We start from the raw sequence: 16,900 nt of genomic DNA, 5'->3' as shown, positions 1-16,900 counted from the left end.
GGGCAACAGGAAGGACATGCTGATGGGGCACTTGGAAACAGTCTGGCAGCTGCAGTGCAAGGGAAACCCAGTTCTTCTATGTTTTTCTGCTTCCTATAGATGAGATTTTATTTCCCAAGAGGTCATGATGTGCCTTGGAAATGAAAGACAGTGGAATGATGCCTGCTATCAGATGTTATGAGATGGAAAAAGTGCCCTGGCTTCATTTCAAGGTTGAATCTGCAGGGACTCATTCTGGATTTCTCCCGCCTCACCTCCCCCCTCCTTCCCTTTATTTTCTTTATGTCTTTATTTATTTCCCTAGAAAATTGGAACCCTGTTGGTAGCCTTCCTTCTGCTTTTCCTGGCCAAGTGCCCATGCCATGGTGAGCTGCTTTTCGGTATGTTCCTCAGAGACGCAATGGTGCGTGGCAGGGGGACAACCAGGCAGCTGCAAAAGGAGAGACACAAACACCCCAATTTCCTTTTGCATGAAGACCTTTTCAAACATAGCCCAGAACACAATATCCTCCAGCAGCCAGAAGGACTGGGGTACAGTGGTTTCAGGGAGCAGGACAGCACAGGCACCTGCAAATGGCAGGATTTCCTCCCAGGGACAGTGGGCAGCTGCTTATGGGAACTGCTCCTAATGGGGCTGGTCTAAAGACCTCTTATGGCTACATCAGCTGGTCTAGGGAACCAGTGCTTATGTCAGAAAAAGATCTCTGCCTCCTCTAGCCTCTAGTTCCTCTGGCAAAAGGGACGGGGAACTGAAAGCCACATGGATGCTCACACTGAACTAAAACATGCAGCACTGGGTGTAGTGCAGAGCCTCAACTGGCCAGCCAAGATGTACTTCTGAAGAGGGAGGAGGTTCATCTCAGTGCCAGGGTGCACATGTATCACACTCAGAGCTGGAAGCAGTGTGTGTGTGAGTGTATGCATCCCAGAATACTAAGGCTTCCTGTGCCCTGAAGGAAAAGCAGGCAATTTTCTGCTCAAGCTGAAGGACAGCACAGTTCTCCAGCTGAGTGCAGTGTACCTATCCATAACCTATACCTGACCTTCTCAAGAAAAGCATTCTCAGGTGCTTTAATGTCAGCTCTAATGACACTCACTGACTATGGGCTGGTATGAGGAAGGCATCAGTATGAAAATCCCATATTGATTCCAAGGGCTGGATGCCATTTTCAGTTTCCGAGCCACCTGCCCTTGGGCTTTTCCTTTTGGATGACCTTCCCGAGGGTGTTTTCATCCTCCCTGCCAAGGCTAGCTTCCTAACCGGACTGAAGAGCTAACACTTGAAGCGTTTTCAGCTCTCATTTGGATGATCTTCCGATAACTGCACACAAACCCACCTATCGGGAGGACTCTCCCCGCGTGTCTGTAGGCGGGTGTCTCACTCTTTCTGCCCCTGGTGGCAACCATGCCCAAGACTGCAAAAAGCCAACTGAAGGGAAGCGCTCCATCCGCGTTCCTGCCCCGAGGGGATGCCGCTGCCCGCTGCCCGCTGCTCGCTGCCCGCGGCGGGCTCCTGGCGACACCTGGCGGCCGCACGCCGGCCTCCCTCCCGTTCCTCCGCAAACCGGCGCCCAGCCTGCGCCCCGCAGCCCTTACTGGGAGCGGGTGCTGCCCCAGCCGGCTTTGGCTTGGGGGCTCCTCCCCCCGGCTCCGCTGCGTGCGGAAAGGCCGCGCTTCCCGGTCCTGCGAGCCGGAGAGGGAAAGTGACCGTGGCCAGAGACCACATCTGCTTTTCCTTTCCTCCTTCCCCCTCTCTTTTTCAGATGAAACAAGAAGCCTCCAGCTCCTGCCAGCTCCCTGCCCAACATCTGCCTTTCCCCTGCAGTGCCCGTTCCTCTCTTGGCATCTCAGCCGCCACCAGGAGCCCTTCTCTTAATCTCTTGCTGGCAGAGCTCCCCCAGCGGGGTGTTTCAGGCCGGAGCAATGGACCTGACACCACAATGTGCAGTCTCGGTACACCACCTTTTGAAGGAAGGTGCTGCCTGCAGTCCCAGTGAAAAAGAAAAAGCAAATTGCCCACGAAGTAGAACAGGGCAGCAAGCCCAAACAGCAGTGCTGTCCAAACAGGACCCAAACGCTGGGGAGGTAACAGCCAGCAAATAGCATGGAAAGGGGGATCCATAAACCAGGATCATCTGTCGGAGGCTAGGCCTGGCTTACTAAGAACATCTGAGCCTGGGTCCATTAAAGAAACTAATTATTTTCTGCAGGGGCAGGAGGCCAATATCTCTGCAAAAGAGACAGCAGCTCTGCACTCACTGTCCAGCACAACAGCACTTTCCCATGGGCAGCTATTCAGGCCACCCTCTGCTCAGCAAATGACCCGAGGAAGGAGTTGCTGCTGTCCATAGTGAACTGATACTTGGCCAGTTTCTATCCAGCATCTGTGGCCATGGTGCTTGTGTTTGCTTTCCTAGATGTCCTCTGTAGGCAAACCGGCTTGTGCAGCTCCAGGAAATCCCATCATTTGAGCTCCCCAGAGAGATTTTCAGTCGATCTTTTTTTCACCCCCAGCAGGTATGCTTAAAACAAGAGGACATAATCAGGATGGGAGCTTGGTGGGAAACTCAAGTCTTCACAGCCAACATGCTTCTGACTGACCTCCGCACATCATTCCCTTGCTGCCTCCTGCAGCCCCCTTACACAACATGTGCAAGAGCTTTGAATGACCCTGCTCTGCATTTTCTGTTCCTGTTTCAATTCTGCTTCTCTAAAACTACTGAGGGTGAAATAAAGAAGTTAGTTTATTTTTAATCATCGTAAACACTTTCCAAACCTGCTAGACAGAGATGCACTTTGATGTTATGAGAGCAGCCGAGCCAGGGGGACACCTAGAAAGAAGAGAAATGGGCAAACTTTGAAATAGGGATACCAGTAGAAAATGCTTCTCATACCCCCATTCAGGAGACGGACAGCAAGGCCACTCTGCTGCTCTCCCAGATGAGCAGGAAGCCTTGTGCTTTCTCATTTGGCTTTTTAAGTGTCTGGCACAGAGTAAAAAGGTGAGTGAGACAAGATTACATGCAGACTGCAAGCATGTTTGTACCACTGCTATTGGCTTTGGAGCTACCCTGCACTGAAAAAAACTGCCATTGGATCCTGTTAGCATCTTAGTAAGGTCAGCAGGACCCTCAGCTGGGTAAAATCTGTGTCTCCCTGCTTTCTACAAATGTAGAAAACTCCCCATCTGAGCTCCCCACTCTCCCAACCCACCATTCAAGGCAGGGAACTCTATTTAGAATCAACTAAATAAAGCTTCTTTTGCCTGATGTTCATATCTGGGAGACTGATCCTGTCTGATAGTGAGATTTTCTTTCTAACCGGGTCACATGTGAAGAGCAACCCCCCTGCAAAAAGGAACTGACTCTGAGAAATGGCACCAGTTACTCACTCTGAGCCTCAGACTTTGCAGCATAGCCTGAAAAACTAGGACTTGTCCCATTTTCTCTCCTCCAAAAGAAGGAAGTGAGAACCACCTTTTATTGAGAAGTGCTCAGCACCAATAAAACCCCAGGGGTGACTCAGGTTTTTGTGTGCTCAGCACCCAGTGTGTGTTGAGCTGTTCAGCCGTGTTGGTGGCTGGGTTCTGTTCGGGAAGTTTCCACAGCAGATCAGGTGTTTTGCAACGGGATTTGCAAGGTTGCACCAAGCTCTCTCCATGCTTCTCTGAAGCCTGTGCTATAAAACTAGATTTAGCTTTGCTATGTGGTGGGTTAGCTGCTAACTCCTCTTAGAACTCCCATTGAGGGTGTAATATATGGGCACAGGAACACACCAAAGTGTGTGCCAAGGATGCTCTCTGCTGCAGGGTGTCCTCTTCTGCTCCATACTGAGAACATCGTGATGACATGGTCTTGAGAGTATGAAAATTAATTCTGGCTCCAGTGACTTATTAATATCTCAACCAAACCCTTGGTGTCAAGATGTTTGTGAGATGGTGTAATTTTATCAAAATGTTCCCAAATGTTGATGAAACCTCTAAGAAACCTTAGGCAGGAAGAGGGTCCTTGAGCTGAGTACTCTCATCAGTGAGGCTTATCAATGCAGCTTACTTCCTTACCCTAATGTGTTATTTGTATCTCATCTATTCTATTGCCCTGCAATGTCATGATGTGCTTAAATCTGCCCAAAGTTAGGGAAGAGGTCGTCCTGTGCTCTCTTTCTGTCCCTGGCACATGTTCCCTCTCCTGTCCTTTGTGTCACTTGCAGCAAGTTCCCTCTCCTGTCCTTTGTGTCGCTTGCAGCAACATGAACCTGAAGACTTATCTGTAATTGCTTTTTCTTTGCAGAGTGAATTTCTAGTTGGATCAGGAGCTGGCAAGAGTGCATGGCCAAGGTACAAGAGAGAGCAGGGCAGCCCCTTCCAGCATCAGTTCAGGCATAACGCTTTCACTCTGAACATCACTATGGACCCATAGAAACCTGATTTATCTCAGTCTGGGCAAGCACATCTTTATCTTATTCTGAAAGAGCTTTCAGGTTTGAGTTTCCACAGCCACTGGCTGAAGGATCAAAGCTTGCTCTTGCATGTGACTTCTACTAGTTTGCTTGACTGCCATTTTTTTGGGGTGGTGGTGGTGGTATTAATTTTTCCTGGAGCTCAGCCACTGTTTGCAGAAGGTCAGAGGGTGCCTTCTTGACAATCCCCTAGTAGTCATGCTGTTGCCTTGTCAGTCTGCTTACAAAGGGAAGATAACACCTCTGCCTGGAAACCTTGTCTGGCCTGGTGATAACCAAATCCTTGCTGCTTAACACAAAATAAGGGTACTGTGACCTTTGAAGCCTGGCTCACAGCAGGAAAGGGCATTTCCAAAGAAGAAGCTGAAACAAAATCCCCAGAGCAGATAAAGAACAGAGAACCAGTATCTCCTCAGAAGTCAGAGGACTTCACTGGGATGTCAGTGTCACTAGGGTCAGCCAAGCCCTTTAGCTGGACCTCTGGAAGATCCACCTCTAGGAAATGGCACTGCTGCATCCTGGCAGCCTGCAAGGATGAGACACGCTTCTCTGTCTTGGCAGCTCTGGACATGGTGGGTCTCATTTGAAGGGTGTGTTGTGGAATGAGAGGTGGCATGTGACACAGGGCAAGACCCTCCTAGTGTAAAACCTCAAGAGGGAGAAAGACCAGGTCCACCTTGGACTGCTTTGTGTGGACACCTGTAGGAAGAAACACCACCACTACGTGATGGTCCTTGAGTGCAGCAAGAGAATAATTTGACCTGCTGGTTGGGAGGCTGCCATCAGACCAGCTGTTCAAAGCAAGCTAGGAAAAGAATACAGGGAAAACCAGATCCTTTTACCAGAAATCACTACAAATTCCACAGATCTTTTGACTGCCTCAGGCAGCATCAGGAAAACCAAGTAAGAGCAAACCTGTTTGCTTTCTAAGCTTTATGGTGAAATAGGAGCAGCTCAAACCTGATAATCCTCATTTTTAAGGAAAAACAGTTTCCAAATCTCTCAGGGTTAATTAACTCTAATCTGCAGATGTGTTAGCAAGGACAGAACATGGCTCTGAACCTTGTCCAACTGAAGGAGCACAGGGAGAGATCAGCTGCAGCTGAATAAAAAAATTACAACCTGAGGGGAAGCAGCTGTTAGATAAGTTTTAAAGGGCATCTGCAGCATGGCTTGATGGAGGGAATGGGAAATAGGGTGATTGGGTTGGTGGTGGGTTTTTGAGGGGTGTTGGGTCAGTCCAGCTTCCAGAATTGGTGGATTTGACCCAGTGTGTTAAGCCAGGAAGTGACATTTGCTGTTCTTTATAGAGTGGTTTCTTACATTTTTCTCTTTTCTATGGGCTCAGCCATGCTTTTGTTCTGTAGCTGGCTGGATCACAGTGCCCAGGGTTGAGAGCTAGCTCCTACGCCTCTCTGCCCTTCCCTGGGGAAAGACAAGAGGGGTTTTGTTTCCTCTCTAACATTCACCATGGCAAACAAAGCTCAGCAGAATGGTAAGTTTTGATCTAGCTATTTCCTGGCTGCAGCCGAGCCTGTGGGGGTATGTGGTGCTGACATTCTCAGGCCTGTGATTTACAAGTTGATGGTTAAAATAAGCCTTCATCGAAGCAGTTCATCTCTAGGAAGAGGTGAAGAGCAAGTCTCAAGGACACACATTAGATAATAACCATGGAAATTGTGATCACCATGGAAAAACAGACTGCAGGTTAGCAATTCTTCATTAGTCACAGCACTATCCATGGAATCCATAAAACATCTCTATTGCTGTTTGCTCTTTTGAAGAGATGCTCAAACGTTTCCTCAGCTGCTGTTGGGTAAATGGTGTGAAGGACACAGGTGGGGAGGTTGCTAGCAGGGAAAGGTGCTGCTGATTTCTGTGAAATTCAGAGGTGCTGAACTGTAGCTGCCTGGCCGATTTGTGCTGCGGTTCAGATGGCTTTTTTGTCCTGGTGTGAAGTATGCTTTTGCTCTATGAAACTGAGGTGAGGAAACAGTAAAAGAGGCTCAGGAATAGTGACATGGGATCTCACTGTCAGACTTGGAGCAATGAGGGATGAACACTGCAGGGGGCAACTTGCTCCCAGCTGTTTAAATCCTGGGTTTAGATGGGACAATTGAACAAGAGACTGAGTCTCTGACTGTATTTTTAGTCTTTTGTACAAGAGGACAGAGAGCATCTATTCAGATGCCCACAGCTCTGGGTGGGGGCTGTGTGCCACTTGTAGAGGCAAGGTGATGAAAGACCTTGTGGTGGAAGCTACAAGTAGCTGGACTTGCCACTTCCCCATGCCCTTGTGACTTTGATTAATGCAAGCTCATGCCAGTTTTGGCCAGTGGTTAGCTGCTGTTGCAAACTTCATTGAAATCCACTCTCTGGCTTAGATGTCCTCAACTGTGAGTGTGCAGCTGAGGCGAGACCACACGTGAGGAGGTGCTGCCTGATGCCTCTTGAGTTTGTGATCAAGAAAAGGGATTGTGGACACTGCAATAGCATAGCAAACAGTGAGCAGGCAAGCAGTGGTTCCTGTGTGATCCTGTCTAACTTCTGGGGCTGCTTGTAAGACCTCAGACCATACAGTCTCCCTGATCTATTCCTACTTCTTTCCCTACACTGCAGCTAACACCCTATTTGTTCATCGCCATTTCTGAGGACAGCTTGCTTGGGCTTTTACTTCCTGTCCATGCTCTGCTTTGTACCTTCTTCCCCAAATAGTATATTCAGTTCAGAGCCTTTCCTTATGCTGTGGATAATGATGGAAGAGAAAGCAAATACTTCAACAGCAAAGGAAATTATATGAAGAAAGTCAGGGGGATGGGTTTCTTCTTAGTCTGGTTCCCTACAGAAGCCCTTGCAGCTTTTTGTCCCCTGCCAACTCTTACTTTTTCTGCAAAGCCTGTAATACTTTGTGCTTTTCCTTAAAGCCGTGGCTCTCGGAGCCCCATGATTATCTAATCACTTCCGTCTGAGCTGAACTGAATCAAAGCAGATTTTCCATCTGTTGTGAAAGGGCTGGATTGAAAGTCTGCACTGCTGAAAAAGCCCTTAGAGCTTTTAAGCATAATCCCTGAAAACCTGCAAAGCATACAGCAAATAAAAGCAACTTGGCCCCATGTTTTGTAAAAGCTTTTTGGTTTTGGCAGGTAAATTTTGCCGATTTCTGTCTGGCAGTGGCAAAACTGGTGGTGGCATTTGGAGCTCCTGGTCCTGTGTTCAGAGCTGAGGTAAGCCCAGAATCAGTGGACAGGTAAAGAAGGAGGTGTTGAAAGATGAGGATGGGGAATATGTTGCCTTTTACCGTGGAGTGAACACAGGGAAAAGAGGGATATCTGATTTCGCTCTGTGACACCTGCGTGATGCTCAGCTTTGTTCCCAGAGGAGAGAGCCAGGTGGTGCTAACACTTGCTCTTTGAAAGGAAGATACTCTCCCCTCTACACCAAACACTACAGTGAAAGACAGACTCTACTCCTGTGTACTCACTATTCCCATCAGAGTTAATGCCAAGGCCTGGCTGTGCCATTTGGTATTTGCTTTGGAAAAAGCCCACCCTGCCAGACAGCGTACTCTCTGGGCTGCATGTAAAGCTCCTTGCGAGTGCCTCCCCTGGGAAGCTGACAGAGTAGTGGTCTTTGGTGGCATGCTTCCATACCAACCTTGCTGGTGCCACAGCAGTCTACCAGGGTGTGAGCAAGCAACTGTCAGCCAGAGTTGGGTATGGTGATTTTTTTTACCCTTAGGTTCTGAAGACCCAAACTAAAAACTTGCTTACTTTTGCAATGCTGTCCTTTGAGAGGGGCCAGCTCACAGAATTGGGCGGGCGTGACTTTTAAAAGGTTGGGACTTTATTTATTTACTTCATGGGTAACCTAGATATATATTTCTCTTTATTTTTTTGAGGAGTAGGATTTACAGAAAAACATATGACTTAATCCTTCTTTCCATTTATAAGAAGAAAGCTGTTTCTCCTTCAAAGGTTGTTGTAGAGGTTTGTCTGGCTGCTTTCTTGTTGCATACCACCCTGAAAAGGATGACACAATGAGAGCAGGAACAGGATTCTACATCTTTGTGCATATTCATAAAGCCCATGCTTAAAAGAAGTGATGATTCCCCTGTATTTAGGAAGAATCATCTGGTTTTCTCGTGACTGCTGTTGTTCTAGGTCTTGCTAGCCCTGGTCAGAAATCCCAGTTCATGAGGGCATTTATGGCTGCTGACCCTCTTTGTGCTGATCTACTTGGTACGAAGTAACAGTTGCCCTGGAATATGGTCTGCCTTGGAATAGGGGTCTAATCCCATTATGTAGTACCTAAATGCTGAGGAAAAATTTAAACAGGATTCAGATTGCAACTAAAATGTAAAACTTATGACAGCTGACAAAGGAAATACTGAAATGAGCATTAGCTGCAGTGATTGAAGGCTTTATGTTATGCTTTGAGCAAAAAATCCGGTGCACTTGATGTGACCCCTTTTGATAATTGTGGCTGCGCTGAACATGGGAAAGAGCTTGGCCTGTGATTGTGCCAGTGTAAACTGAGCTCTGCTGCAGTGCAGCTCCCAAAAGTTGGATGGTCATCAACTGCTTTCCCCCATACCGCCACAAGCATTCAGGCAGCAAACTGGATCCAGGTGGAAAACTGCCCAGGGAGAGGAATGGATCACTCCTAAAGCAGAATGCATGGCTGTTTGGGCTGATGTGGGGGTCTGAGAGGCTGGAGAAGCATAGGGTTGCTGCTGTTTAACTCCCTCAGCCTTGCTGAGTCACCACTGATCACTGGCTCTGCACCCTGGGCTGACTCAGGACACTAATCCAGTAAAGAACTATCTGCTTTTTTTGTTGCATTCGGGAGCTGAACAAGCCTGGCACAGGGGCTGATGAGCAGCAGTGCCAGGAGGAGAACAACATGCTGCTGTCCCACTTGTCTTGTGCACTACTGGTGGTGCTGACCTGCAGTATTGCCTTCCCATTTGGAAAATGCTCTGATGCTTTCTTCTCTGAGAAGTATGTCAGGGAGGGAGCTGCTTTTCTGCCGTCTGATAGTGGTGAGGAAGGGGGTGTGTGGTGAGAGTCTGTCTCTAGTCCAGCTGGGACCCACAAGCCAAACCATTTGGTGAGTCATGGGGAGGCTGCTCTTGCTTGGGCTGGAACAAACTTCAAACATGTCCAAGGCTCTTCTTGAGGCTGCCAGGCTGTAATCTGTGGCTGACTTTGCTTCCCCTCTGATGGCTTGCTGCAGTCTGAGTGGAAATGTGAATGGTCCAAAAGTTAGGCTGATGCAGAAAATGCGTTCATCTATCAATCTATCTATCTGTCTGGCTGGGGCAGGCTGCAAAACCAGAGCCTGCAGGGGCCTCTGGCTGGCTTCCCGAGATTGCCAAACAGAAATGCCTCATGTGCACCACTTATGCAAACTGGAGAATTTGGCACCAAGAGGGTGAGGCCATGGTGGAAAGAATTTGTGTGCCGTAGGCATGACAAAACTGAACACCAGGCTTTCTGGAGCCAGCCCGTCTCTGGTGCCATCCTGGTCCAACTGGTTGGTAGGGGCAGCGCTCCTAGATGCCAGCCCATGGCAAGTGAGTCGTGTTTTGCTGGAGAGTCCCTCAATGAGCCACAGCTTTTCAGCCTGAGAGAGGATGGGCTCTTCCTACTGCCTTTCTCTATGCAGAGCATGCATCTCCCTGAAAATGGGGCCAAAAATCAAGTTTGGGCTGGGAAGGCCCCCTCCCAACCACTGCAAAGTGACTCAGCCGTATATGACTACTGACAGGCCATGGTCCTTTCCCGAGAAGCCTTATCTGAGAGGTTCATCTGCAGGAGAACCCCCAAATCTGAGCAGAAGTTCAGCAAAAGCAGAAGGTGGTAGGCTGATGGCAAGACTGCTGCAGTTCACACCCTCGGTGCAAGGTCTCTCTTGCAGTTGGTCCTCACATCTGTGAGCTGGACCTGGTCTCAACGGGGTGAGCTGCCCTTTGGGGTTTCCCACTCTTGCAAACGGCAGTGTCAGGCAGCAAGTGCCTGAACTCTTGATACCATTTTAGGGTTTTTTTAATCCCATTTTTAAGTGGGAAAACTACTAGGCGGTATGGCTGAACCAGGAGCGCTATGTCATGGTGCCAATTTTTCAGGGAGCTGCTGGACAGATATTATGCACTCTGTACTTGGGGGTGGGGTGTTGGGAGTAAATTCCCCAGATCTGCCAGACTCAGCAGAGCTCTGGGGAAACCTGGGCTAACAGAGGCAGTCTTGTTGGCCAGAATGAGAACAGATTCAGGGTAGCACCCGCTGGCTAGATGCTAGTCCTTCGTTACCCCTGTCCTTCAGTTCACAGAAGAAAAACACCCTGCCTGCTGAAATGGCTCTCCTGTCCCAGACAGTCTTATTTAACGCCCCTCTTTTAAATATTCTTCATGAAGTTGGGGTTTTTCTGTGCACTCCTAAGCTAGTAGCTGACTGCTGCTTAAAGTCAAGGTGCCTAGTCAACAATTTATGTGCACCCCAGAGATAAGAGAAGCATGCTCAGCCCTGCCTAGGCAAGGTGGCTTTAGCACTAGAGTAAAGGTTGCTTGTTTAGTCTGGGTACAATTGCTCTTGAGGGTGGCTTTCTGCCTCGTTGATTTGGTCTGGGTGCACCTGGCTCTAGTTTGGGGATTACCTAAGAGCCCTGGCTCCTCATGGGGTGGGGGGTAGCATAGGCTTGGAATGAAGCTGTGCTGACTGCCAGGGAGCAAAGGCCCTGTGTAAGCATCAAGCTTCCCTGCTGTGTCTTGCAGACAGAGGTGACAAGCCTCCCACAGTAACTTTTAGTTTTAAGAAGATAGTAAGAAGAAGAGAAATGTGCATTACCTTGTCTGGTACACACTGGCAAAGTAAATCAGAACAGATCCACTTCTTCCTAACCCTTAAACTGCAAGTAAGCTTTAAATGTTATCAACTCTGGTCCTTGACAAACGAACGTGTAGGTGGAGACCTAACACAGTAATACTACGTACACCCGTAGGTGAAGGGCAGTACCATGGAGATCCTCATGAACCAAGGAGAATGAGCCTCACAGATGTGAGCACTTCAGACTTGATGAGTCTGTGGGTTACGCTGATGCTGCAGAAGATACTCAAGCCAAGCTCTCCAGGCTGTGAGAAGTACCTAGCTTAGAGGGACCCCTTCTCCAGCCGCAGTGCCCTGAGCACGGGTTTAAGAGAGGAGCTGTCTAGCAGTCCTGTTGAGCCTGGCTTCTGCCTGCAAGGGACCAGCTTTGGCGCTCGGCTGACCTGGTTCGGTTTGCTGATCCTGTAAGAAAACACCGCCTTTTGTTTTCTGTGTTAGTTTGTTGCTCTAGTTGGCTAAAGCAGTGCAAAGGATGTGGCAGCAGTAAGAGGCTGGGAAGTACGTCAGTTCAGGCTGTTTCTTAATTTTACATGTAATTCTTGTTCCCTTAGACCACGCAGACAGCTGGCAAGGCTGTTTCACCGAGAGGAGACTCGCTCCCCCTACGCACAGAGACCACCGCCATTTCAAGACCCTGAGGCTATCCGGCGAACGAGCCGTGGCCGGCTCGATGACATGGGTAAGGGGTGAAGCACCCACCCTCCTTCCTGCGCATGCGCAAGAGCCGGGCGGGGGCCGGTGCGGCGGGCGAGCATGCGCCGTGGCGGCCGGCGCAGCCTTTATCTAGGGGCGGAGGTAGCGCTGTGGGCTCCGCATTGCAGACGGGAGGTGGCATGATGGCGCGGCGGCTGCTCGGCCTCCTCGCGCTCCTGGCGGCCGGTAAGCGGTGCCGCCAGCCCGGCCTCACGCCTCCTACTCGCGTTTTCCCTCATGCTTAGCCCCGCGGTTCGGGGGCTCTGTTGCCTCGTCAGCAGGGCCTGAGCGGGAAGGAGCGGGCTGTGAGGACGCGGGGCTGGGGTGGCCTGTCTTTGAAGGTGTTTGTCTTCTCTCAGCAGGAGCTGCCCATAGGCGGCCAGGGAGGCGAGGAAGGTGTAGGGAGGGAAAGGAGGCAGCAATAAGGGAGCGTTGGGGTCAGAGGGAGGTTTCTGCTGGGCGCGGTGGCGCAGCCCGGTGTGGGGCCTAACGGTACCGCCCGTAGAGCCGGGGGAGCAGGGACGGCGGCGATGGGGGGAGAGAGGGTTTTAAGGGCACCTTCAGGGTGGCTGCTGTGATGGAAAAGCTGTACGGGGGTGGGGAGAAGTCTCCCAGAAATAGCGATCAGGAAAGAGGGAAGTCCCTGTGAGAAACCAGCCTTTCTTACTGCTGGTAGGAAAATGACTTTCTCGTGGCAACGTGGTAGCCATGATCAGCTTGCATCCATATCTGACGCTATCGTGCAGCCATATAACCTCATAGAGCCAAGTAAGATCAATTGGTAGAAGTTGTTTTTCTGCCATCAGCTCTGTTTATCCTTAGCACTTCAGGCATAGATGGGTGTTAATCCTCTTTCAGATGGCAGGAGGTAGCTTTTTCTGTTGCGTGCTTTTAGCAGCCTCATTTCATTAAGGTCTCCTGCTCCACGTGGAAAATTCCACTAATTTTGGTGCTTGCTGCCTTTTTACATATTGTTGCTGCGGTGACAATGGTGGTGGGAAGAATAACTGATACTTGTCTTGAACGTTAGGGCTGGAGGTTAAAAAAAGCACTGCTTATGTTTTGTACTTCGCAGAAGCTAGACAGAGTTGCAGAAACGATTCATAGACTCACTGGGGAGAGTAATACACTTTCAGGTTATGGCATGGAATGGCTAGCAACCCCCAGATTGGAAGGTCTAATGCAGTGATGCACAATATTTTTTGGAGAATTTTTCTTTAAATAAGATTTTTAACCCTAGAGCTTATTTGCTTTTGAGTTTAGCTTGCAGTATTTCACAAGTCAGTTAAACAAACAAACAAACCAAAGAAAACAAAAAACCAAACACCAAGCTAAAACCTGACTAGCCTTTTTAAAAGCCATAGGAATAATTAGTTGGCAGACTACAGTAAATTATGTCATTGTGATCTTGTATGACTGTACACTAGTCATGTACTTAAGTGAAGTTTTAATATACTGATATGTACACGGTTTAATGGAGAATCTCAGATTTTTGGAACTGTAAACAAGAAAGCAAATGTGAGCTATCATTCTCTGTATTTGTCTGCCCTGTACTGAATTGACTGCCACTATTTATAGTTTCTACTGGGATTGTTTCCAAATCACTAAAGCCATCGTCATTTCTTGTGCTTTAAAAGTGAAAAGGATTTGCCTTGAAGTATTTGCCAGGTTTCCCATTAGTGTATTTAAGGAGATAGAAAAACCAGTTGAGCAATGAGAGTTAGCTTGGTTTGCCTCTTAAAGGCATGTGTATGCAACAGAGCATAGCAGAAGACTTGTTAGGCCTGTTTTTCTTTAGGAAGTCACTGTTTTAACACAAACACCGGTATTTTTCACCAAGGTTCAGTTATGAATGCCATTTGGCTCTCTTATGATAGTGTTGTGCAGATTTTGCTGAAGATTTTGCTGTAACAACTTGAAACAATGTCTTTGTCTACTAAGCTAACTCATTAGCTGTATCAAACACCAGCCACACTTGGCGTATGCTAATAGAGTTACTTGGCTGGCTTACAGCATGGCTGGTAGGCCACAAGGGGTTTTGGTTGACCTACTTACAGCACTTCTCTGCATCTTCCCTTTAAGGAATTAAAGCAGGGTATACAGGTCTCAGGATCTTTCCAGACTACTGATGTGCTCTTTGATGATTGCTTGTCTTTGAGACCAGGAAAGAAGGAAGGCTGGGTGCACAGTTAAAGTAGAACTCCATTTCTCCTGAGTGGACTTTTTTTGTGGGTGTTTTTGTTTTTTATTGTTTTTTTGTTTAGTTGGTTGGTTTTTGGTGGTTTTTTTTGTTTGGTTGTTTTTGGGTTTTGGTGTTTTTTCCCTCATGGTAAAATAAAAGTTAAGCTGGGAGTAGAAAGTAAAAGGTTTGTGATGATTTCACACACAGAATAGTAGACTTAATCTTCTGTCCTTACAAGATTTCAAACTAATGTGTAATTCATCAAGCAAACACCTGTCAGAACATCTGAGGATAGGAAAACTGAAGACTGAGTTAGTCTGACTTGAATTTTTGGAAGGATGGGGAGAAAGCAGATGGTTGGAGTATGTTCTGTAGTTTGCGGGCTTGTTCTGGTTGAGAATGTGGTTTCTAGCAAAAACGTTAGGCTGATGCAGCACACTACTGTAGTTTAAATTTGGCAAATGGTGGAAGATACCTGTATCTCAAAATTATGTCCTGGTTTTCTGAGAGGAGTAACAGGGAATACTGTGGGTGTGTGTCACCTTACAACTGTAGCATAATGAAGTGGTACTTCACTAGTGCACCAGTCACGTGGCTTGTGTAAACCTGCCCTTGCACAATCTCCTTCTTGTTTGCAGAAGTATAAATAGAAAGAGTTGTTCTTGGTTGTGTCTGGAGGAGCTGTGCAAGCTGTTCTGCCTGGTCATGGTCACGCCCAGCAAAACAGAAGATTGCATCTGCAGAGATTCCAAAGTCTGATGTGGTCTTTTTACAATCTCAGTTTGCGCTATTCAGCATACCACAAAGCAGCAGTTCTGGGAATCTGAAAACTGAGATGATGTAGAGGGTGAGATGAGAGCAGGAGCTTGTCAGCAGAACTGAACGTGTCTCCATCAGGTGATGGTAATGTCAGTTGTGATTCTCTGGGAGGTTGGACTGTGCTGTTTCAGGGAGGATGTAGTAATACGTAGGAAGCTTTTTACTTTTCCAGAGAAGCAGGACCAGTTAACTGCTGGCTGCCAGTGCGTTTTTGTTTCAATGTCCCATGTGGAACTGATTCTACAAAGCAGGTTTGGGGCAATGCCTTAGACCTGCATGACAAAAGAGGGTTTGTTTTTTCTTTTCGGATTTACTTGGAGTTTATTTTCTGTTTTCTTTCATGTTAAGCTTTTTTTTTATCATTCATTTCATGTGGCAGCTTTTGTGTACAATTTGCCGCTATTAAGATCTCAGAGTTTCTATTACAAGTTAAAAGGTGTACTTCTGTGGACTTTGAAGTGTGTGCATTTATTTCGAGGCAATGCTTGTCTTTGTGTTTGGTCACGGAGCAATGTTTAATTTCAGATACCAGTATTTTTCTTCCTCTTGGAGTGAGGAGGCTCATGTCTACACTGTTTGCCCTGACTAGTTTTAAACTCCGTTCTCTACTTCTGTAGAAGACTGGATATAGAGGGATTTTCTTGAAGATGCTGAGTAAATAAATCTTGCAATGAGATTTTAAAGCTTGTTTTTTTTCCCAAATGTAACAGTTTAAATCCTTTGGCTGCTCAAATTGGGATGCAAATCATTAGTATGAGGAGATCAGGCTGTAACACTTCTTTCCTGCTGTCAGCTGTTTCCATCACTGTATTCCTGGGAACATGATTCTTTCACCTTGTGCAGTACATTTTTGCCTTTTCCAGGCTTACTCGTCTCTAACTGCTGTCATCCCTGAAGCTGCTGTTTAACATGTGTCTTTTCATCCCTCTGGCATACTTTATCTGCTCAGCTGTGGGAGTCTGATGTCTTCCCTTTTCCTAAGGGAGCTTCCTGTTGGGTTGTCTTCCATGTCTGGCATTCATTCTGCAGGAAAGTAGTTCTCTGGCAGCAGTGTGAAAAAGAAGTATTACTCCCAAGATGACTATTCTGTTTGTTACTGGCAGTGTCCTGAACTGCCCTTCCGTTTCCTGAAGTTTCTAGATGCTTCTAGACTTCACCTGTGCTTTGCTGGGACTGCATTGTAACCCGTGGCCAGGAACTTTGTCTTCTCTTACAGAACTGGCTCTCTGCATAACTAGCAAACTTTGCCATTCTTTGTGGTGTGAATATATTTGTCTGGAGAAAGGGGGATGTTAATACAGAATTTCCAGAGACTCGCATGAAATCTGCCCCCCTTATCTGACCAACCAACTAATCAAACAAAATCAAGAAGGCATGGATATGGGCGAGTTTATTTGAAACATTTGTACAGGGATCTGCTGCAGGGAGAAATGTGTCTCATAACTTCTTGGGAAATACCTTAACATACTCTGTGGGACTGCTACTGCTGATGACTGCCAGATGTCCTTGAGCATCCAAATATCTCTTCAAGATTCTGTTACACAAAAATCTCAGGCAGAAGTTGAGGCTTGCTTGTCAACCTGGTAGCAGCCTCTAGTCAATATGGAAATTACTCTTTTGCAGCCCTTATAGTAACTGGGACAATTTACTGGTATGGTAGACCTGTTTTTACTCTCTGCTCATCCTGTTCTCTGCTGTCTTTAACTTTGTGATTATTTGTACATACACGAACTGCTGCTTTTACCATGAGGGAAGCGAAGGAGCATCTGAGGTAAGAGCAATGTTTTATAGCAAAAGTAGCATACCAAAATGAGAACGCGTTTCCCACTTTGAGGAAGACCCCAATCATGGTGTTAATTCAAAA

The 16,900-nt window shown here is 47.4% G+C and overlaps 1 protein-coding gene across 3 annotated transcripts in view; it reads left to right on the top strand.

Moving 5' to 3' along the window:
• Positions 1–16,900, top strand: part of LOC133223329 (prosaposin) — a 40,427-nt gene that overhangs the window by 2,389 nt on the left and 21,138 nt on the right. Inside the window, exon 1 of one of the 3 annotated variants that reach the window (XM_061373927.1) lies at positions 5,914–5,953. The exons of 1 other annotated variant lie outside the window; for it this stretch is intronic. In XM_061373927.1, coding sequence (XP_061229911.1) covers positions 5,929–5,953 — 25 coding nt within the window. In that variant the 5' untranslated portion in view covers positions 5,914–5,928. Of the gene's footprint in view, positions 1–5,913; positions 5,954–12,078; positions 12,222–16,900 lie in introns of those variants that run through there. One more of the 3 variants, XM_061373926.1, reaches the window with a different exon arrangement.

The sequence above is a fragment of the Neopsephotus bourkii genome, unplaced genomic scaffold (assembly GCF_033783945.1).
Source record: "Neopsephotus bourkii isolate Nb327-2 ecotype Australia unplaced genomic scaffold, CSIRO-AGI_Nbou_v1 NB_1634, whole genome shotgun sequence".
In the NCBI taxonomy this organism is placed as follows: domain Eukaryota; kingdom Metazoa; phylum Chordata; class Aves; order Psittaciformes; family Psittacidae; genus Neopsephotus; species Neopsephotus bourkii.
The sequence above is the reverse complement of the archived record's forward strand: the minus strand, read 5'-3'. Positions and strand labels throughout refer to the sequence as shown.